This window comes from Eleginops maclovinus, chromosome 17, assembly GCF_036324505.1.
Source record: "Eleginops maclovinus isolate JMC-PN-2008 ecotype Puerto Natales chromosome 17, JC_Emac_rtc_rv5, whole genome shotgun sequence".
Taxonomy (NCBI): Eukaryota; Metazoa; Chordata; class Actinopteri; order Perciformes; family Eleginopidae; genus Eleginops; species Eleginops maclovinus.
The window spans coordinates 4,058,737-4,082,277 of NC_086365.1; the positions used below are offsets into that span (position 1 = coordinate 4,058,737).

The 23,541-nt window shown below is 39.1% G+C and overlaps 2 protein-coding genes across 7 annotated transcripts in view; one reads left to right on the forward strand and one right to left on the reverse strand.

The window, feature by feature from the left end:
- On the forward strand, positions 1-16,231 carry cracr2ab (calcium release activated channel regulator 2Ab). 3 transcript variants are annotated; one of them, XM_063905374.1, is made up of 18 exons: positions 1-124; positions 859-1,222; positions 3,456-3,567; positions 4,362-4,551; positions 4,644-4,790; positions 6,177-6,267; positions 6,505-6,600; positions 7,329-7,516; positions 8,332-8,403; positions 8,559-8,607; positions 8,716-8,798; positions 10,295-10,952; positions 11,804-11,942; positions 12,413-12,494; positions 13,095-13,209; positions 14,396-14,497; positions 14,580-14,656; positions 15,581-16,231. In XM_063905374.1, exons 2-18 carry the CDS (start codon positions 1,070-1,072, stop codon positions 15,666-15,668), a joined length of 2,442 nt encoding a protein of 813 aa, XP_063761444.1. In that variant the 5' UTR covers positions 1-124; positions 859-1,069; the 3' UTR covers positions 15,669-16,231. The 3 variants fall into 3 exon arrangements, 2 of the variants coding, with proteins under 2 accessions (XP_063761444.1, XP_063761445.1); XM_063905375.1 differs by having other exon boundaries at positions 10,388-10,952; XR_010167778.1 differs by lacking the exons at positions 14,580-14,656; positions 15,581-16,231 and having other exon boundaries at positions 11,804-11,938; positions 14,396-14,412.
- The window catches only part of prmt8b (protein arginine methyltransferase 8b), an 18,520-nt gene continuing 11,021 nt past the window's right edge, over positions 16,043-23,541 (reverse strand). For all 4 annotated transcript variants that reach the window (XM_063905383.1, XM_063905382.1, XM_063905381.1 and 1 more), the window contains 5 exons: positions 22,402-22,489; positions 21,056-21,171; positions 19,059-19,209; positions 17,727-17,848; positions 16,043-16,751 (listed from right to left, as the gene is read on the reverse strand). In XM_063905383.1, coding sequence (XP_063761453.1) covers positions 16,668-16,751; positions 17,727-17,848; positions 19,059-19,209; positions 21,056-21,171; positions 22,402-22,489 — 561 coding nt within the window. In that variant the 3' untranslated portion in view covers positions 16,043-16,667. The remainder of the gene's footprint in view (positions 16,752-17,726; positions 17,849-19,058; positions 19,210-21,055; positions 21,172-22,401; positions 22,490-23,541) is intronic.

The following is a 23,541-nucleotide window of genomic DNA, read 5'->3' on the forward strand; positions in this document are numbered from 1 at the left end:
GAGTGACTTCTGTAACGTTCATCTGAGGCAAGACCTCCTAAACACAGAGCGCGGCCGCTGCTCTGTTGACACTCAGAGCCAGAAAAAAAAGGGCTTCCACTTCTGCTTATCATCTGTAAAAAAGGTAAGACCTCTCTTGTTTCTAGTGTATTTAAAGACGCCATTTGTAGGTCACCGCAAAGTATTTTAAAGCTGCGTATGTGGTCAAGTTGAGAGGTTTGGAGCAGAGTTTCCCAGAAGTTGGTATTGTTGTAAAGAAAGGTCACAACTTTTTCTTATGTTTTCAAACTGCATATTTAGAGGAGTATAACAGATTTTGACCGTCATTTTATACAGCTGAGGGTCACATACTTGAGATTTGTGCATTATTAGTTTTCTTTGGAGGATTCAATAGGAGTGTAAGGTTGTAATGTTCAATTCACAGTTCTTTAACTTTGTTTTCCGCAAAGCTGAAACCCTCTTATTAGAAAGTAAAACAAACTTTCCCATCACAACATTAAAATAAACATAATTTGCCTTCAATTTACATGTCCGTTTCCTACCCCCGGCTCTTAAAAGGGAAAATTGTAGTGTGAAAACAAGAATGGCTTGTGCGGTACATTACAGCTCTAAACTCAGCCGCCTCTCGGTAACGTCTCCCGCAGGCATTATGCTGTCATGTGTTCTGTATGGCGGGGTATTAACATAATCCTTTACACCGTGTTTACATACCTTTTGTGAGTTGTTCCTGGCTTATTAGAAAAGAAAAGTACTGTATAGGTGTAACAAGTGATGTACTGTTGCATTCATGTTGGGATCATTTGTGTAACCAGACATTTTCTCTCAAATGTGTTCTGTATTTCTGCTATTCTCTCACAGGAACCTGCAACCAGCTCTCAGTTTAAACCACACAGTTATCAGTGATCTCACAATCTGATGCTACTTCCTGTCTCTGTCGTCATGGAGACTGTGCGAGCCCCACAGCTTTGTATACAGGGCCAGTGAGGAGGCCTGATGTCTGATTCCCCTTGTGACTGCCAGTGAAATACATGCTGCGTACACACCGCGCTGCTCCCTAAAGTTCCCAGACATGGAGGAGGAAGGCCGAGTGAACGGCTTCGGCCTGAACCCAGGGAGGAGGCGCTCAGACTGGGGCAGCATCGCCCTGCTGGACAAGACCAAGGAGTTCTTCCAGACCTGCGACGTGGAGGGCAAAGGCTTCATCAGCCGCACAGATATGAGGGTTAGAGAGCAGGCCGTGTGCGTGTGTGTGTGTTAAAGTGTGTGTATCAGGTTGAGGTTGGATGGGGAGACTCAAGTTAATGACAGAGGTGGGAAGTAACTAAATACATTTACTCAAGAACTGTTCTTAATACAATTTTGAAGTTGCGTATTTCCAATTTATGATACTTCCACTCCACTACATTTGAAAGGGAAATAATGTGATTTATTCATTTATTTAAAAGATTTAGCTACTTTTAACAAAACTAACACTTTAAGTCATAAAAAAGTTAAATTATTAAAATATTTTGCTCTAAGTCTCCAACAATAAAATGCTACTTGATATTATCTAGAAATATCACATGTATAAATATAATTATATACACACATAAAGGCCATTTTTGTGCACAATCATTGCTTTTACTTATTGTAATATAAGCACATTTTGCTGATAACACTTTTGTACTTTTACTTAAGTAAGTATTTTGAATGCAGGACTTTTAATTGTAATGGAGTAATGTACTTTTACTTAAGTAAAGCTTCTGAATACTTCTTCCCCCTCTGGTTTGTGAAGTCTCCACACTCCGGCTGTATTTGACCCTTTTTTTCATTATTTTGTAGTGTACCATTTAGTCTGGAAAAGGACATAAAAATAAAAAAAATCATCCCAGTTTATAAAAGTCAAAATGCTGTCAGTTCAAAACCAATAAATATTCATTTTAATATGATATAATAATAATAATAATAATAATAATAATAATAATAATAATAATACATGTTATTGATATAGCTCTTCTCCTTGTGCTCAAAGCACTTAAAGTAAATAATTATATGTTAAACAGCAAGGCAAGACATGTCCATATATGAGAGGCTTAAAACAGCCTTTTCTGACATATTTGCACAAAGAATTCTGTGAAGGATTACCAAATAGTTGATCTGATTACTCTTTAGACATCAATATTGAAAACCTAAGCAATCTATCAGGAGAGATATTGATGGCATGATTTTAGAGGAACATATTCTAAAAGATAAATCTGCTGTACACTTCATATTTCCGTCACACTCAACCTTTAAAGTCTCTCATTCTTCTTGAAAATGTAATGATGTTCTGTGAATGCATTAAGCCTCCATTAGGGAGGACAATAGGTCAAGGAGACACATTTACCTGGGTGTAATCAAGTGTCCAGTGGAGCTGTAATGGGCGGTGAAGGGGAAGCATGAAACACTCTTTGTCCCTGTGCCATCCTCGCTCGATTCTGATATTTTTTCATCTTACCTTTTGCTAAAGGAGCACTTCACCCACTCAACACACACGAACAGTGGCAGAGAAGCACCATGGATGGAAATGTTTAGGTTCACCTCGCTGCCTCTCTGTCAAACACACACACAAATCATTTTACTGGCGGCAACAACAGACACACGCGCCTCTTCAAAGCGCTAACAATGTCCGAGCTGTCGGTTAAATAGGACAGGGCCCTTGTGAGCTTCATGCCTTTTGTTGCTGTTGTTTGTGTTCAGGGTTTCCAAGAAGAGCTCTCTCCAGTGTTCACTCTGCACTCGCTGTATGAGGAACATCAGTACAGAGCTGGGAGATTAAAATCACGTTTATAGGTTGGACAAGAACATGATTTTGTAAAAGTAGAAGTTCCAGAGTGTAGGAATACTCTTTAACAGTAAAAGTCCTGCATTCAAAAATGTTACTCAAGTAAAAGCACAACAGTATTAGCATCAAAATGTACTTAAAGCACAAAAGTAAAAGTAGTCATTGTTTGATTGGTCCATTTCAGAATAATATCTCTGATATGTTTTATAATTATTGATCATTAAAGTGTTCTCAGAGCTGGTAAAGGTGCAGCTAGTTTGAATGGCTTTGTATACTGCAGGGTAGCTGCTGAATTTACTCCAGGTGAACTAAAGATTTAAGGGCTGATTATATTTACCATCATTAATCCAAATCTACAAAGTAACTAAAGGTATTCAATAAATAAAGTGGAGTAGAAGTACATGATTTACCTCTGAGTTATAGTGAAGCAGAGGTACAAAGTACCAAAAAAAACAAACAAACTCAAAGTAAAGTACCTCTGAATGTGAAGTACAGTACCAAATCTATTTTACACCTCTGTTTATAGGTGACATTTATCAAATTTAACTCCAAACCAAGTGCAGGTCATCTTAGCATTGCAGGTGATCCCTGTTGAGTGTTTCTGGGTATGGCAGCATCTTTAAGGTCCTGTGTGTTTGTGTCTTCCTGGCAGAGGCTTCACAGACAGCTGCCTCTGTCTGCAGAGGAGCTGGAGGACGTGTTTGACTCTCTGGATAAAGACCACACGGGTTACCTCACGCTGGAGGCATTCTCCTCTGGATTCAGTAGGTCTCCTGCCCTCAAATGCTTCTATCTGCATACAGGTTACCTTGAGCTTTACTGATTTATAAACCTCTTTATGTTAAGTCACCCTAATATCTCACCCATTCCCTCTAGTCTAATGTCCCTGCACGAGCCCTGAGGTCCTATTCAGATGGCTTTTTAAATATTCCAAAAATAAAATAAGTGAAGCAGCTTTTATTCACCACGCTCCCAAAACGTTCAATCTTTATTATTCGTTTTAATTCATTTTATATAGTTTTATTCATTTATTTTACAGGTTTTTATTCTGATTTTTTTATTTGATAGTTGTATTAGCGACATCCCCTTTAAATTTGTCTTTAATCTGTATTATCTTATACGTTTTATTTATTTTGTATTATTATTATATTGTTTTGCGTATTTTTATAGGTTTTTCTATTTTATTGTATTTATATATTTTGTCTTCATTTTACCAAGAGGGATCATTATTTATTTGAATGTATTTGTCTTACTTCTTTGTGTCCCTTGCACTGTTACAGTATATCATGTTGCTAGGCTGCATGTGTGCAAAAAGGCTTTACAGTTTTAAGTGAATTACTTGCTTTCTGTTTTAATGTGTGCCTTGTTGTTAAAGCACCTTGAGCTGCACCTGGTGTATGAAAAGTGCTATACAAATAATCTTTATTATTATCATTATTATCTTTCAAATGACAATTCAGTCCTGAAAGTAACTCAGAAGCTCGCTCTCAGAGGAAATGGCATGCTGCTTCCACACGATAATACATCCATGCTGCCTCCCTGTGCGGGTTTATCTCAGGTCAGTTCCTTCACGGCCGGAGGATCTCAGTTACTGATGACCAGAATCCGGCCCCCAGCCATGTCATCAGGGCCAAAGAAGCCCTCTATCAGAGCCAATGGGAAGCCAAGCTGTCAGGAGTTGATAGTGAGGAGGAGGGACACTTCTGTATGCTGCTGGAGAGCCTGGGGGCCAGTAATGTATTTGAGGAGTGAGTGCTATCCCTGTTTTTTTTGGGGTGTTCTAGCAAAGATAATTCCTACTTGACACATGAATCCCCCTCTGCTTCTCCACCCCTTCCAGTCCGGGCGAGGTGCGCAGTCTCTGGGCTCGGCTCAGGCGGGATGAGCCTCATCTTCTGTCCAATTTCGAGGAGTTCCTGGCCCGAGTCACACACCAGATCAAAGAAGCCCACCAGGAGAAGAAAGAGATGGAGAGCGCCCTTCAGAGGTAGCGCCATGGGTGTACATCTACTCAAGTGTTGTTCTTAAGTACGATTTTTGGGGTACTTGTACTTTACTTGAGTATTTTTATGTTATCCTACTATAATCCACTACAATTTGAAAGCCAATATTGCACTTTTTACTTTACAGATTCAGATTAGCTTAAACTAAATAAAAGTTAACTAATTAATAGACCATGACCATAATCATGGCTTAAAATATCCAGATGCAGTGTATACATCCATTAAAAACAGCTGTGATTATCACATCAATGCATCAAAACTAAATATCCAATCATTTATTATATATGATTCTAAAATGGGACATTAGAACAGTAAGTACTTTTACTTTGGTACTTATATTGCTACCAATACTTTTCTACTTTTACTTTAAGTAATATTTTAAATGCAGGACTTCTACTTGTCACAGAGTCATTTAGCACTGTAGTATTCGTACTTTTAAGTAAAATATCTGAGAACTTCTCACTCCACTAGGTAGTACACACATGTACTTGAAGCTAAAAAAGAGAGAGAATTCCCTTCAGCTGTGGAGGGAGTGAGGGACAGAATGAAAAAGGTTATGCCGGAAAGAGAAAATGGAAACACTGGGATTAAAGACAAAAAGCGTATTTACTGTGGCTGTGAGGATCCTGGGTTGAAAACTCCACATTTCTCAATTGGTTCCCACACTTTGAGTGTTTAAGCACAGAACTGTATGTACCGCGTTAAGCTAACTTTCTTCTCTGTCTTTAGTAGCCAAAAGATTTTGTGTCACAATGGTGTTTGTGTGTGGGTGTGTGTGTGTGTGTGTGTGTGTTTATATCCCTACCACCCGCTGGGCCCGCAGCCTGAACGTGTTTGCATGGATTTACTTGTAATTCTCCAAAGTACAACCCCTTTATCCATGTCAAATGACCAGTAATCTGGAGGCCCGTTCTGAAGTCTCACCACCTCCTGCTGCTGCTGTGGAAATACACTCATACTATGCATTACAGCACATGAAAATGTAAAAGTTGTTTTCATATATATATATATATATAGAGAGAGAGAGAGAGAGAGAGAGATTCAGCAGCAACATCTTGGAAAGCATTATACAACATATACAATGTGCAGGAATATCACTATAATGAAACATGCATACTTTTCCCATGGTACTCCAGCTTGTTATTCCTCCCCTAATTGGCTGTTTGGGTCTTAGCAGTTGTTAGAGTGCAGTAAACACCACTCTGTATTCTTTTGAAAATGAAGCTAAGTTACTGTGTGTCTGCAGGTTTGTGTGCCTGAGTGTTTACACGTAAGCCGCTTCGAGACAACAATGGCGTTCTGTTCCTAGATATTGTATTATGTAATCGATTCAACCTTATATTTGTTATGTCTCTACTGTCCCCGTTCAGAAAGTCTGCAACACATGACAGTGAGATCCGCTATTTATACGAAGAGATGGAGGCGCAGATCAAAAACGAGAAGGACAGGCTGGTTCTGAAGGTACAGAAGCTCAGATACAAACACTCTTAAAGCAACACCCCTTTTATCAACAATATAGAAGAACAAAACAGCAGATATTAAAGTCCCGTTCCACTCTGAAATGCATTTTGTTTATTGTTTCTTCACTTGATTCCTTGGCATTCACAGTGCAGAATGGTTCACGTGTAAAGGGTATTTTAATCATGTCCCTTCTCATCACCATTTGACCTTTAACCTTTTCTTCCTCTGGGCGAGCAGGACTCTGAGCGCCTTCAGTTGCGCAGCATTGACCTGGAGCACCAGCTGTCTTCAAAAGAAAAAGAGCTGGAACATCTTTTCCAGAAGCAGAAAAGGGTGAGTTCATGTTTTAACATTTCCCGTGAGTCAAAGTTACATCAGGATAGCATCTCTTCAAACGGCTCTTCAAACAGTCCTTTGAAAAATGTCTGAGAGAAAAAAAGACGACATAGATATTATTCTTGCAAAAACAAACTGTTCTTCAAATGTTTCCACACTTTAATAATACAAAAAATGAAAGCAAGAGGGTGAAATGAATATTAAACATACTGCATGTTTTTTTTGTTTTGAATGTGCAAATGCTGTTTATTTACTTTCAATAGTCCTGATACTTTGTAAAATAATGAATTTGAACTATTTTTCAATAAATCAAATCAAAGTTTATTTATATAGCCCAATATCACAAAACCCATTTGTCTCAGTGGGCTTTAAAGATTAAAAAACAGATGAGAGTAAAGGATCATTAAAATTACAAGAGAATTATAATTAGACACACTTGAACGTGAAATACAAATAAAATGAGATAAAATACAACAAAAAACTGTAAAAATACATTTAGAACAATAACATACCATAAAGTGTCAGTGTGTATGTGGTTATGGTATAGTGTATTGTATGGTATTAATCCTTCCCTCCAGCTAACATGTGCTGCAGGGAGGGATTTAAACGGCCGCCTGACGGTTCCCTCTCCATTGCAGATACTCTCTAAGGCACACTCTCCCGGCATTAGTGCATTTCTTCCCTGTGCATATACCCCTCTCTCTCTCTCTCACTCCCTCTCTCAGTTAGAACTCCAGTGCCGAGATCTGAACAGCGAGAAGCAGGAGAGCCACGTGGAGAACGTCAAGCTGAAGATGACCAACGACGAGCTGTCCCAAGCGCTGGACAGCACGAGCCAGGAGCTGGGGCTGGCCCAGGAGCAGCTGGGCATGCTGCAGGAGCAGGCCGCACAGCTGCAGCAGGAGAAGGAGATGTGGGTATACACACCTCTAACACATCTGAGTATTGTTTTTAACATTAATCTAAAGGTAACATATGTTGCATTTTCACGTTAGACCTGTGAATGGTTTTATTTGGTCACCTGCAATGACATCTTGTTCTCTTTGAGCACGTGTCAGTCTTGGGGTTTCCATGCCAGAAGCTGTCATAAAATCAGAATCAGAATTGGTTTTATTACCAGTTAGGTTTACATGTATGAGGAATATGCTTTAAATGCTGAATACATCAAAAAAGAAAGAATAATACTCACCAAAAATAGTACTATTATTAAAGACCTTTGTCACAAATGAAAAATAAAGACAAAATTTACACAAAATATGAAAATGTGACAAACTCAGTACAGTAAAAAAAAGCCCTCATATCCAGTTTTAAGCCACGTTTTTACAACCTATTTTTTGAAAGTAGTCGTTTTTATTATAACCAGATGAACGCATTAGCGGCTGGCTAACAGCATCAAGGGAGAAATTGTTTCTTAACTTAAAACGGCTCTATTTAGTGTTTTAACTGATTTTAATCAACCTCTCAATTTATTTAGGAGACCTCTATCTTGAGTTATCAGATTATTAAACTGAGGAATCATGGTTGTAAAGATAAAACACTCCCATGATCCCACGCTACTTCATGCTACCAACCGCTATTTTGTTTTGATTGAGAGCCCCCTAGTGGCAGGAAATGTCATATTGTGCATTTCAAAGTGTTTCCTTGTATCATCTTATTCCTAAAACTACAAACCAAAATACTGACATGTACTTCTACTGAATATAAAGTCTGTCATTGTTTTTGTTTCAGGGAAATGTACAGAGTAACTGAAGGACTTCAGAGGGAGAAGCAGAGCCTCATGAAGCAGCTTGACCTCCTCAGGTATATCACTACATCCCATGAGCACACATCTGGGTTCTATTGGTATTTGGTCTCTTTTGCTTCTAGTTGCAAGTTAAAGTTTGGGGAGAAAGTGCTTCTTTTTGCATACTTTTTCCACAGCAGTTTTCACTAATTTCTCTTCTCAATCTTCGCAGAGAGATGAACAAACATTTGAAAGATGAGCGAGACATATGCCGAGGAGTCGTGAGTATACATTCTATCTAATTGCATTGCTGCAGCATCTGTCATGGCAACGCCTGATTGATTAAATACCCATCTAACACAGGGATTCTTCCCATTTGTTTCCATAAGCCTCGAACATCCCTCAGAAAGAAGCAGAAACAGAGAGCGGGCCTCGCCAATATGTTTGACGACAGCAGCCAGCCGCCCAAAAGGTGATTCATTTATCCTCCAAACACTCTCTAACACAAATTCTCTGGGACAAAGAAGGATTCCTGCCTCAGTGGGATGTGAATATCTTGAATTGGAATAAGGAATCCTTATTCCTTATTCCTCATTTCTAGTGATTAAGAATAGCAATTACTAAACAAATTACAAGGAAATGCTTTAAAGATACTGACTTAATTAACTCGCAATGGAAGAATACACCAATCAGCCATCAAAATATGACCACTGACAGGTGAAGTGAAGAACAGGGATCATGTAGTTAAAATGGCACAGTGGGGAGATATGTTAGGCAGCAGGTGAACACTTTGTCCTCAAAGTTGATGTGTTGGAAGGCGTAAGGATGAGAGCGACTTTGACAAGGGCCAAATTGTGGTGGCTGGATGACTGGGTCAGAGCATCTCCAAAACTGCAGCTCTTGTGGGGGGTTCCCGGTCTGCAATGTTCAGTACCTACCAAAAGTGGTCCAAGGAAGGAAAACCAGTGAACAGGTGACAGGGTCAAGGCTCATTGATGCACATGGGGAGGGAAGGCTGGCCCGTGTGGTCCGAACAGAAGAGCTACTGTAGCTCAGATTGCTGAAACAGTTAATGCTGGTTCTGTTAGAAAGGTGTCAGAACACACAGAGCATCAGAGCTTGTTGAGTAAGGGGCTGAGTAGCCACAGACCGGTCAGGGTACTCATGCTAACCCCTTCATGGAGACGGTATTCCCTAATGGCAGTGGCCCCTTTCAGCTGGATAATGCAAACTGCCACACTGCAAAAATGGTTCAGGAATGGTTTGAGGAACACCACAATGAGTTCAAGGTGTTGACTTGGCCTCCAAATTCCTCAGATTTCAATCATCAATCATCTGTGGGATGTGTTGGATAAACAAGTCTGATCCATGGGGGCCCCACTTCACAAATTACAGGTTTTAAAGGATCTGATGCTAACATCTTGGAGCCAGACACCACAGCACACCTTCAGAGGTATAGTGGAGTCCATGCCTCGAAGGGGACGGGCTGTTTTGGCCGCAAAAGGAGGACCTAAACAATATTAGGCAGGGTGTCATAATGTTATGGCTGACCGGTGTATAGTGAATGAAATGTATGGAATGGAGATAATAACTTGAAACCAAGTTCATACCTTTGATGAAAGATGGGAAAATGATTGAACATTTGTAATCTGAAAATTAAGAGTATGGGTATTAATGATGTATCCATTAAGTGTGAGCTATATGATTTTAATTTGTGTTTTTGTGCCTGAGTTGTCGATTGCTATGTAGTTAATTCATGTGTCTGTCTGTTATTTTGTTGTGTCTGACTTGTAATGAAATAATTTGGGATATATGAAATAAAATCTAAAGAGGAAAAACAGAGGATATCTGATTCTGTGCACAATCATGTGAAGTAACTTTTCTGTGACCACAATCAGAAACATCTGAGTGCTTTGGCCTCCATATATTGACCCAGTATATCCTCTGTTTCTCCTCTGTTTTCTAAAGATCTCCACTGTTTGTGGATGGGTCCTACCAGTCTCTGGAGGCCTTGCCTATAGAGCTCCTTCAAATCGTGTTTGTTGCTTCCTCCTCCTGTAGCGAGGACGACACCACCACCCCCACCTCCACCGTAAGCACTCCCGCATTCCAACGCCCGGCAGGGAGGAAAAACTCCGGCTTAGCCAACGGTTACACCAACCCGACTCCACCCAAAGCACACGACGTGAAGGCGAAGGCCAGAAAATCACCCGGCAAGATGGCCACCACCAAGCGAGTGATGGGGAAAGAGAGGGAAAGAGCGAAGAGAGTGGACATCAACAAGAAGACAGGGATGGAAGACGAGGTTTTGGATGCCCCTCCAGACGGGTGGCCCCTCCGTAGGGTCATCTCCATCGAGGAGGACCACCTGCCCCACCTGCTCCTCGGAGGGCCTCAACCTCTACTGCACCAGCTCAGTGAAGAGGAGGACGAGGAGGATGAGGATGAGGAAGAGGAAGCTCAGAGTGACATTGAAACAAGTGTTGTCGTGGGAGAAGACCTCTCGGCCAGCCCGTCCTCAAATCCCTTGTCGGCAGGAGCATCAGCGAGAAAATCCCGCTTTACCCGAGCCAAAAAGACGCCAATGTCTCCAAGAGGACAGCCTGTCGGGAAGGAGACCCAGCAAGTATGTCCACTTGAGACACACAAAAAAATTGTTCTGGGTTCCTGCAGATCCTTGAGTTGATATTATTAGAATTAAAGGTCATACTTGGGATCGTTTCGAGATTTATGTTGGGTTTTAGACTAGAAGTGATGTCTTTGCGCATGAGTCAGTCCAGCTCTTTCGTTTTTCTTGTAATCTTTGAATTGGTTTTCTCCTAACGTGACATGAACTAAAGAAAGTATCAGATGAAGCTCAGCTAAAGACTGAAAAATCGGTGAAAACATTATGACATTTTCTCAGTCATGGTCTTTAAAAGCATTACATCCGATTACAAGAAGCTCAGCTACCCTGTTTTACCATAGAGATAATATACCAGAACATTAGTGTCTGTGGGGGTGGAAGAAGTACTCAGATCTTATACTTATAAAGAAGTAATAGTACCACAGACTAAAAATACTGTTACAAGTTAATGTCTTGCATTCAAAATGTTACTTAACTACAAGTAAAAGTACTAAAGTATTGGCATCAAAATATAATTAAGTTCCAAATCTAAAAGTACTCGAAAGTGGTCATTTTCAGAAAAGAAAATGATATCTCTGGTTTATAATTAGTGTTGAATTCATGTGTCTATCATATTAATTTTGCAGCTGTTCCAAGATGAGATAACGTTAATAGCTTTTTATACTGCCAGGTGCTTCCATCCATAATAATAGATCACATACATAAATGTGGTGGAGTAAAAAGTTCAACATTTGCTGCCAAAATATTGTGGAGTGGAAGTATAAAGATGCATAAAAGTACAGTACATGAGTAAATTAGTTACTCTTCACCCCTGAGTATCTGTCCCTGTCTTTGCCTCTTCTGTGCTTCAGAATACCCATGAAGCACCGCTGTTCGTCCCGGACCGTCTGTTCAAAGTGGTCCTGGTTGGGAACTCGAGTGTAGGCAAGACCTCCCTGCTCCGCTCCTTCTGTGAGGGCCGCTTCCAACCCTCCACCACTGCTACTGTGGGTGAGAAGAGAAGCATTGTGATAATATTGTGCTGTGTGTCAGAGGCAGTTTTGCACCGATTGCAATGGCGTGTTTGTGGAGGTGGGAGCTGGGTGGGGGTTGACTTCTGACCTGCATCACATGAAGGGGCTTGTGGAGTCACACTGCCTGGCACGCATTGTACAGCAGATTATGTCACTTGTGATGAACTTCTCTCCTCGCTTTCATCTTTCCCAAATCCTCACTCAAGCTTTGTTCTCATCACTTTGCCCGCCCAAAACCCCCTTCTTCCCTTTTTCTCTGGAATGAGGAACAGTAGGTATCTCGACTTGACAGACCCTCCTAGTGGCCATCGTTGTCTTGTTTCGCTCTGTCAAAAAACAAGGAAATTGCCAAATTTAAGTGAAATAAAGACAAGTGTAGCTGTTCCGTAATAAACTTCTTAGATTAGTTTGCGTGATATTATATCTGTCTTTGTGTGTCTTGATCAGGGATTGACTACAGTGTGAAGACTCTCACCCTGGACAACATGCAGGTAGCCATGCAGCTTTGGGACACGGCAGGTCAAGAGAGGTGAGTTTATTTATATCAATTTAGTGCAGCCATGGTATATTCTATTTATATTCTTTAAAAAATACTAATAATTTTGATCCATTTATTGCAGTTTTTCTGAAAAAAAAAGAAAAAATCAATAATGTATGCAAATTATTGTAATCCACTAATAGCTACACACACAAAGACTATATATAAGTATGTGTAGTTATAATGTCCTGACAGTTTTTGGACATATTATTGCAGTCTTTCTCTCATCCCAGGTTAAAATGAATATAGTATACTTGCATTATGCCTAATTACACCTGCATTTTAAGCACATCACTCATTTTGGTTCTCAAAAAACAGTTTATTGAACTAGCAATTACACTTCTAATAAACATTAGGTGTGTTTTTCAATAGTATTGTACACATCAACAAATATAAATGTACAATTAGTATATATTATTTTAACATTTGTTTACACTTCGTACTATCATAAAGTATGCTACATGGATTGTCCGAAGGCAATCTCTTTTGTTACACTTTATATATCTTTTCAATAAAGTACAGTAATAATGTCTTGTGCTAGTAGTTGTGTTCAGTGGATCAGTGTGCTGACCGTCCCTGTGATTGCCCCAGGTACCGCAGCATCACCAAGCAGTTCTTCCGGAAGGCAGACGGGGTGGTGGTGATGTACGACGTCACGGTGCAGGAGAGCTTCAAGGCCGTCAAACCCTGGCTCACCAACGTCCAGGTCTGACCTTTGACCAAACACAGTCCTCTGTAACGCTTAGATTATTGTGGTTTATTAAAGAAACACTGATTTTATATTACCTTGTATTTTACAGTTGTAAAGACAGGGGTGTCAAACAAACGGCCCGAGAGAGGGTCCAATGCGGAGCGAGACTTTGCGAAGTGTAGAAATGACAGAGAATATATAAAAAAATGTCCATTTATTTGAATGTGCTATACCTTAAGATAAGATAATAATTACTTTATTGATCTCAGACTGGGACATTTTTGTAGACAATATATCAATAAAACACAGGGAGCTGCTGCGACAGGCTGCCACCTAGCACGGCGCCAACAGCGAATTGTGCACCTGTATGTAAATATTATCCTACTTTTAATTTTGTTAGCTGTAATTTTGCCTTTCATTGGGTTTATTTGAACCTATGGATTTTATCTTTCACTGTCAACATGATCTTTCTATTTTGTTTTTGTTAATTTTCTAATTTTTATTTTGTCACATTATGTGCAATGCCTTGTCTTAACATGCTGCTGTATTGAAATTATTTTCCCAAATTGGGATCAATTTAGGAAGTCTCATCTTAACTGAAATGGTGTTGTATGTACAAATGTTATACATTTACATGGCAGGGGAATAACTTAACCCTCTACCTTAATGGTTCCCACTTTATTTTGTATGGTGTTGTGTCAGGATTACTACACAGATGTGGAAATGAATGTCATAATGTCTAAATCCTGACAAGTTTTCTGATCATAAAATAAAATACTAAATGGTTCAGTTGCAGATACCGTCGATGAAATGTGTTGTGCCTTTTGTTGATAGGTGTGACCTGTACGTTGTAATGCACATGTCTAAATGATAAACTGAGGCATTAAATATTTGAAATTGGGCTTGTTGTTTTTTAACAAATGTCAGGTTGTTCATAATATTTGTATATTTGAACATTTTCAGAATATACTTTTTGTACTAAAACAAAGGGAAACATTTGGAGTTGTGGTTATATACAGGTTGTTATGCTGAAAGGAAATGAGTTTGACACCTCTGGTTTAAGTGTTTATATCATCTGTAGGTTGTACTATTCCTTATTCTTGCATGTGTCTGTAGTAGTTAAACAATTGTACCATCCATTAATGTAACAAAGATTATATTCTGAAGATGTCTCCTGTACTAAATCACTCCTCTCTTTCAGGAGGCAGCAGAAGAAGGGATCCCCATCCTCCTTTTGGGCAACAAAATGGACATGGACGGAGAGAGGGAGGTGTCCTTCAAAGAAGCCGAGCAACTTGCCTTTGTGAGTTTATTTCAAAGCTCGTCGATCATTTTATTTCACTTGCTCACTCAAAACCATTTTTTCTGTTTTGATCCCTGCGTAGGACAACAAGGTGATGTTTTCTGAGGTCAGCGCGTACACTTCGAAGAATGTCACAGAGTCCCTGACGCACCTGGCCAGGTAAGAGGAAGGCCGTGAATCACATTCATTACCAGAGGTGGAAGAAGTCAGATATTACCAATATGTGTGAAAATAATTATATTAATAGTTGTGATATTTCTAGATAATATTGCTGCATCAAGTAGCATTTTACGATTGAAGACAAAGGTCTGATTGACCTTCTTTAAAATATTTAAATAACTTGATTCTTTTGCGAGTCCCCTAGTTGAATCTTTTGTTAAAGTAGCTAAAGCTGTTAAATAAGTGTAGTGGAAATAAAGTATAAAATAGCATTAAATGGACAAATAGGGCCTCTGTGTGTATACAATTATATTTATACTGTATATGTGACATTTCTCTATACTATTGCTGCACCAGTAGCATTTAACTGTTGTAGACAAACAAAGTTATTATTTGTATTAAATATTTAAATGATCAGACTCTTTTGGTACTTAAAAATGTAATCCACTAGTTTAATTTTTAGAGATACATCTTTTTAGTTGTAGCTAAAGCTGTTAAATTAATTTAGTGGAGTAAAATTACATTATTTCCCTTTTAAATGTAGTGGAGTAGAAGTATAAAGTAGCATAACATGGAAATACCCAAGTTAAGTACACTGAAAAGACTAAAATGTTGACTTTAATTAAATATATTATGTCAACCATTTTTATTTTAGGTTAGTCGAAAGCAATAATATTAAGTTTAAATAAAATATGTGTTGTTTCAACTTAATATTATTGCTTTCAACTGACCAATACAGTAATGTGAGATCTGTTGACATAATACATTCAATTAAGATTCAGTGCACCTCAAAGTAGTATTTAAGTACAGTACTTGAGTAAATGTCCTTAGTTACTTCCCACCTCTGCTGCACACTCACACTGCACATGATAAACAGACGGTCAGCTCATGCAGTGTTCTCTGTGTGTGTCTGTCTTCACTCAGAGTGCTAATGGAGCAGGAGGACAGGGTGAGAGACACCACAGTGGTTCTGAGTGCTCAGCCCGTGAAGAAGAAAGCCTGCTGCAAGTGAAGTGGATACTCAGTTTGCTGAGTGCTAGATCACTTTTCGCAGGGTTGTAGGACATGAAATCATTCTTGGACTTTATCGTAGAAGGTCTTCTAACCAGCAGTCTTTTTGGCGCAGGAATGCAGAGCTGCTGTTTAAGTGATGAGGCTCGGAGGAAGACTTCATTAAAAAATAAGGTGCTTCTATTTCCTGTAAATAATGCTGTGCTGCCTGATCACAGTAGTGCTGTCTATAAGATTTAAAATAGAAACATATTCTTTATAATAATCACTTTTAATCTTTACCCAATATGTTAATGTAGTTATATTTAATGTTGAAGTGCAGAATGAAGTAAATCATTTATATTGCAATATAGCTGTTTCAATGAAAATCAGGAGAAATATCAGATTCTTTTATTATTTGTGTCGTCCTTCTTTTTGTGTCTTTGTTCGTCTGATCTAATCAGAGTGGTACATGACATATTGCATCTCTGTTTTTGACCATTCTGTGTTCTGTTTTATTCTGGCACCAAAGTACATTTGACTCTGAACTATCCTTAATCAAAGAAATAAAGAAAATTACATTTAGCACCTTTCCGAAATGATTGAAACAAACATCTCTCACTTGCAAAACAACACAAACGAAATAAAACAACTGTTTGCTGCACTTTCTATACAAATACACACGCCATAATAAATCAGTAACCCTAAAAACTGTTGCTGCACTAACTACAGAAACACTCACATGTTTTTTTATCTTATACCTAAAATAATATCCCAAAAAAGAATCAAGTTCAGTTAGGATGTTACATTCAATGTGCCCGAGCTTATCAAGTTGGTACGGCTGACGGCACTATTGCTGAGAGATACTGTTCTGATGACATCACTTGGGCGCTGGCATGACTGCATCCAATCAGATGCGTGTGTTCGCCCTGGCTGGCCAGCGGGAATCGGTGTTGGCGAGTGTGTTGTCCCCCTCTCCGAGTCTGTGGGGAGGCAGGGGGTGCTGAGGGTAGTCGGTTGGTCAACGCATTTTATAGTCGTGGGAAATGGCGGCCTCACAGAGCTGTCCTTTAAAGTCCAGCTCCAGGGTGAACTCCAGGTCACGCTACAAATGATACAATTATTTTCAGTTTATTAATGTAGAAATGAGTAGCATAAATATCCATGAAAGTGCACACAATTGTCCTCCAGACTAAAAAGAAATTGCACCCACCCTAACTAAATAGTCTGTTTGCCAGCAGAGTCTTCAGTATCCCAGAGTTTTATGATAGAAATGTATAGTACGGGTCTCCAGCACATACAAACTGCCGTTAACTTGCATACGTTGGGCAATTTTCATAATTAGCATAAGTTGCGTTAATATTAATTAGCATTGTAGCTTATGCTGACAATTGTAAAAAAAAACTGGCTTGACAGATTTGGACAACTTGTGAGTGGTTTTGGGGATTATTGACAATGCTGAATCTATATCTGACATTTACAGGATCAAAAATTGCAGTTTTAACCAGAACATAGCCATTTGTGTACTCCCAGTGGACTGATTTATATTGATTTTGAAGTTTTTCGGGGACTCGGGATCATTTGGATTGGAAAGATGGCAGATTTTTGAAAATAAATTGTCCACAGTAGAGGTGATATTATTCATCCTGTGCTCTTTATATCCAATGGCCCCAACACTACTCATGGTACTCAAAATCAGCCCACCATTAGTACAAATATGGCCACTTTCTGGTTAATGCTGTCATTTTTGATCTTAACAACAACAGAAATAGTTTCAACATTCTCAATAACCCCCAAAACCACCCACAGATTGTCTAAATCTGCCAAGCCATCTTTTTTCCCTCTTGTCTGCATATGCTAATGAATGCATATTGTGCAAATTGCCAAACACATGTGAGTTAGCATCTGGCAGTTTCTTTGTGCTGGGGACCCCGTTCTAACATAAAACTTTTGGATACTCAACATTGTCTGGTTCACACTGATGGCAATTAGATTAATGTACTAGTTAGGTTACAAAGAATGAAGGTGCCACACGTACAGAAAAAGATAATAATACTACAGAGATTTTTGTTTGTCTTACCACATTCTTCTCATTAGGCCTGACAGCGATACTGCCAAAAATCTCCTCTCCCTTCTTGACAGTCAAGTAGTCCTCTAGGTAAAACACTGTCTGCTTCCAGTGTGTGGTGGCAGCATCTGGAGCTGAGGGAGAGGACAGGAGGAGGAAGATATGCATGTGAACAAGAGAAACAGGACAAGGTGTAAGGAGGTTAAAGAGGAAACAAGTAGAGCAGAAAGTAGACACAGTGAGAAGGAAGAAAGAGATATAAAAGGAAGCAAAAGGACTTTAAAAAAAACTTACTGGCTCCATTGGGCACTCGGCTCCCTTGGGCATGTTAAATACGTAGACAATGTAACAGAAGGCAGCTGAAAATGGCTCACCCGGTGGGAGAAATACAGAGGCTGGTAGGAGAGAACTCCTTGAGCCTCAGGCCCAACCGACTCGGCCAAACATAGAACCTCCTCTACACAATATTATGTAAGAACTGGATGCATAAATGTATTAACATAAGCTTACATAACAGCTTAGCAACTCTATAATGGGTGTCCTTGGCGCCATGGTACCACGAGCGCTCTGTGATTCCGCTGGTGCAAATGTAACACCTGCAGAGTGTGGCCAAGAGCTAAGATGCTGTGAGGTAAATGCTTATATATTTTGAAGGACAGTTGGAATATTGGCTGGATAATTCACTCTGGGGTAGGCGCTTACTGAATGTACTGGTGAAACTCCTAATACACTTTTCATATCTTATGTGGACATCATGCTTAAATTGTTGGTTCGTTAGATGAAGAACATTTCTTTTTAAATCAGCTATAATGGTGTCTATCCAGGGGTATTGGGATTTATGCCTTACCATTTTCCAAAGATTCCCCAGTACCATTTATTTGGTCGAAAGTAGTTCCGATGAAAAATTAACCACGGCATGTTCTGTGAATTGTTAAGAGAAGCTAGGACCTTTTCTGCAAAGATAATAGTCCTAGTCTAACACGGCTTGGTTAAATACTTGATTCTGATTGGTCAAGTTGGACATTTCAAAGGAAGTAAAGACAACAGGAACAGCTGAAGAAGACGAACAGGAACATGGTATGGTCTCTGGCATTGTTTAGGAAAGATGATTTTAGTGGAAGCGATGTGATCTTTTTTAAGTCAATGAAATCATTCCTAACTTATTTTAGTCTTCGTAGGCTTCACAGACTAGCACTTGGTTAACCTGAAGGTAAGATCTGGCAACAGTTTATCTCTAATATTGGAATTGGACAAATTCTCATTGATGTGTATGCTTTAACAATATCCAATTACTCTCTTGGTTCTCCTTTCCTTCTCCTCTGAACAGTGAGAACAGATACTCACCTGTGGAGAAGCCAGTCTTCTTGTGACACTTGGTGAACTCGATGTTGAAATAGGTGACTAGGGCGTGGATGTAATCATTGCGCTGGATCTGCAGACAGAAGGCCGAGGTGAAGGACAGATCCTCCGGCTTCACGGTGTAGATGTCTACTTCCTGCGAGAAAAAAAGGCAAACAATAATTTACGTTGGCTGATTTTGTTCATACGTTACAATTCCTGAAATGTTATATCGCCATAAAACTGCGCTCCACATGTACGAGCACCGACACTTGCCATCTCTCACCCACATGTACTACAGTTATATGTCAATCCCTCTTGATTACTCACCATAGATTTTTCTGTGTGTGAGAAAGCCCACAGGTTGAATCACGGCTGGTAAACTGATCCCGCTCTCAGTACACATGCTGTGTGGGTGTCCTCTCTCGAGTGCGCAAGGGAGGGTGTGTGTGTGTGTCTATTTCAAGCATGAATATTGCCCCACATTAAAGTATTACATTTTGTTACCTGGCAGGCTTCAAAAAAGGAGTGGAACTGTTCATGCGTGGACATGATGTTGTATTAAAGAGGAGAGGGGGAGATACACAGATCACTCGGCCATGTGGCAAATTGTAGCAGGAGAGAAAAAGAAGTCTCTGGGAGAGAATCTGTAATTTTCGTGTGTGAGGAATGAATGACAGTTTGAATTAGGGCGGGGTTAAGTGGCTGGCAGTGGGGTGAAGAGAGAGTAAGCCCTGAATATTCACATGAAAGAGCTACAGACAGTAGGAAGACATTTTTAGACCAGAACGACACTTAATAACTAGATAGACAGACAGATAGATAGATAGATAGATAGACAGACAGACAGACAGACAGACAGACAGACAGACAGACAGACAGACAGACAGATAGATAGATAGATAGATAGATAGATAGATAGATAGATAGATAGATAGATAGATAGATAGATGGATGGATAGATAGATAGATAGATGGATGGATGGATGGATGGATAGATAATTTATTCATCCAAAATTGGGAAATTATTTTGTTACAGCAACAGTGTGTTCAGGCATTAAAATATTAAAAAGGTGGAAAAAAGTATAAACATAATAAAATATAAATAAAAACAATAAATATATATAAACATCTGCAGTAGAAAGGTCATGAACCACAAAGAATAATTAATATAAAATGTTTTTGATAAGTTAGACTGCTTTATAAAAGACCAATATACAAAAGCCACAGAAATATAGACTTAGAGTATATTTGTATGTATAAATAGTATATAATAAAGTAGCAGAAAGTAGAAGTTCCAGAGTGTAGATATACTCTTACAGTTACAGTAAAAGTCCTGCTTTCTAAATGTTCGTCCAGTAAAAGTATAAAAGTATTAGCATCAAAATGTACTTAAAGCACTAAAAGTAAAAGTAGTCATTGTTTGATTGGTTCATTTCAGAATAATATATCTGATATGTTTTATAATTATTGATCATTAAAGTGTTCTCAGAGCTGGTAAAGGTGCAGCTAGTTTTAATGGCTTTGTATACTGCAGGGTAGCTGCTGGATTTACTGCAGGTGAACTAAAGATTTAAGGGTTGATTATATTTACCATCATTAATCCAGATCTGTAAGGTAACTAAAAGCAATAAAGTACACGATGTATCTCTGAATTGTAGTGGAGTAGAAGTACAAAGTAGCAGAACAAGGAAATACTGAAATAAAGTACAAGTAGCTGAAAATTCTTCATGAGTACAGTACTTGAGAAATAGTTTGATAGTGTATTTTCTTCATATCGCCCAGCCGTAAAGAGAAAGAACAGCAAGAGAAGGAAAGAAATGAGATGAAAGGTAAAAGGGACAAACAAACAAATAGCTAATTTGCTGTCTATTTGTTTGATGAAAAACAAGAAACTGTTCGAGCATTGAATCAAAGCCGCAGACTATTACAGCTCCCTGGATACTTGTAGAAACAGTCTCAGCAGGCCGTGCATCATACACAGTGACATACAGGAGACTGACCTTTAGGAGGCAGGCGTTAGTCACCACCTGCTTGGAATCCACCATATCCACCAGAGGCTCTTTGATGGCCACGTTGCGAATGCAGCTCATGTCGAACCCATACACGTTTTCCCACCCTGTGCATACAAAAACACAGTATTTTGTTACTTTATGTAACTTTAAATCACTCCCAAAGCTCTTTTGCTGCTTTTTAACAAGCAGTTGGCGCAAAACAGGTAGAAGAAAAAATAAAACTCGCCAGAAAAAGTCCCAGCACTCACGCTGTCTTTTTGTCTGTCCCGGCCCCCGTGTGGAGGATGACGAGGCCTCAAAATAGACCTTCTCCGCCTCCTCCAGCATGTCTGGCAAGCTTTTTTTAAATATAATTTGGGCTGAAAACGGACTGAGAAGGCTTTCCCTCCCCCATTCCCTCTGTCCCTCCACTCCAGCTTGCCTTGACAGAGGGCCAATGCTAAACCTGAACAATGAGAAGGTGGAAAATGCCCCCGATGCACAGAGAAACTAAAAATAACAGCGCTAGCGTTTGGTTAAACTGAATTATTTGGGGATTTATGTGAAAGCGTGTGTGTGTAGAAGAGAGGAGGCCACCTGTGCAGTCAGAGGAAACTCAGTAGGGGTTTTTAAGAACATGGGACTTTTTATTATTGGTGCTTTAATCTGGACCACAATGTTAAGCCCAGCCTTCCTGCTGTGAGAGATATTAGAACAAATGAAGTGAGTTCAGAGCAGAGATTGTACCATGGATACAGGCACCTGATTGGTGTAAATACTGCATGTACTACTTCGTAATACAGTATATGTGTCACTGGGCTTTACGTTTTGTAACTACTGGCTTTATATATGGTTAATTAATACTTTTTATTAAGTAACAATGCAGTTGAACATATTATAATTTCCGATGCAAGACTGCAGGATGCAATTTTTCCTGAGGTATAGCCTTGCATAACTTGCTTTGTCTTCTTAGATAATATTCACTTTGACCTCTTGTTTAAAAGGGATGGAGACCAAAATCCATTTATCAATATTTTATAAACAGTTCAAACCCAGAGCTGATTATAATGTAGAAAACGTTTATCATTAACACCTGGCTGAGCATAATGATAAACTAATGAGCTTTTTTGGAGTGGGTTATTCACTCTCACAGTCTGCAGCCCAACACATTTAACACGTATCTTTTAGCAACAGCTTTTCAACAATAAAGAAAAAAGCTCTTTATGGGAAAATGGATGTCTAACTTGAGTTTGTTTTCATTTCATGTGCACAGCGGTCATTAATAATGCACTGCAGAGCTAAGCGTGAGACGGAGAGAGACAACACTTGAGGGCAAATCTTCTGTAATTACTCACAATGAATCTTGAAGTCCTTGTACTGCCGGTCTTCGATGGCTACCACGTAGAGAGTCGCCCTGTCGGGAAACATCAGGCCTCCGGGTTTCTGAACGCAAGAAGATCTCAAGGTATTAATACACACACACACACACACACACACACACACACACACACACACACACACACACACACACACACACACACACACACACACACACAGAAAGGCCATCAATCGCCTTTATTGTTCACACACCTGGCATGTTATGTGAGATCACGTGCGGCGAGTTTAAAGCCTGAGGTTAGAAACAGATCAGTCATATGTGACCACTGCATCTGAACAGTAAATCCTCCACCTCATCACTCTCTGCTGTGTTTACGTGTCAAAAGCCTTTTATGTGTCCAGCCAGCTAAACACACTCACATACACACACACACACACTACACTCTGTCACTGGACATTTCTAAAGAAGGCTTAAGACACATCTTTTTAGATGAGCTTTTTATTAACGACACCCAGCTTTTAAAAGGTCTTTCAATCTGTGTTATTTATTTATTAATTTTTAAATTGTTTTATTTATTTATAGGTGTTTACTTGTATTCATTTATTTTGAATAGCAGCATTTCTTTCGAAGTTGGTCCTGTAATATTTTGACCTATTTATTTAGTTTTGATTATTATTATTATTATTATTATCTTATTTGGGTTTTGTTTTTCACTTGTTTTATTTAGTTTTCTATATTTTATCATATTTATTAGTTTTGTGTTATTATTTTACAGAGGGGAATCATTATTTATTTTATTTGGTTATATTTTTTATTATCATACCTTTTACCTGCTGTGGCCCCTAACCCAGAACACTAACAAACAATCTAGTAGCACCGACACTAACGTTGGGTATATTTTTGCAGATATAATATACCCGATAAAAAGTACTTCTCATCAAAATATATGAAAGTACTGTTCTTATATTTTCCCCCAAACATCGTCCAATAAAACAAAACAAAAAAAGGTATAATTGGAGGCCTCTATGAAAAGGCTCAAAAATTTGTGAAAATTAGGGAATCGTTAGGGAAAATTTCCTTCAAATAAAAATATTACGAAGCTGGGAACTTCGGTCCACCTGTTTCTGGGACATGTGAGCCTTGTCAACTGAAGGCA

Excerpts from the sequence above, each read along its gene's own strand:
- cracr2ab (XM_063905374.1), top strand. The coding sequence starts at position 1,070 with ATGGAGGAGGAAGGCCGAGTGAACGGCTTCGGCCTGAACCCAGGGAGG. Across the intron at positions 6,601-7,328 it reads TTTTCCAGAAGCAGAAAAGG|TTAGAACTCCAGTGCCGAGA; the intron begins GTGAGTTCATGT and ends TCCCTCTCTCAG. Across the intron at positions 10,953-11,803 it reads TCGGGAAGGAGACCCAGCAA|AATACCCATGAAGCACCGCT; the intron begins GTATGTCCACTT and ends TCTGTGCTTCAG.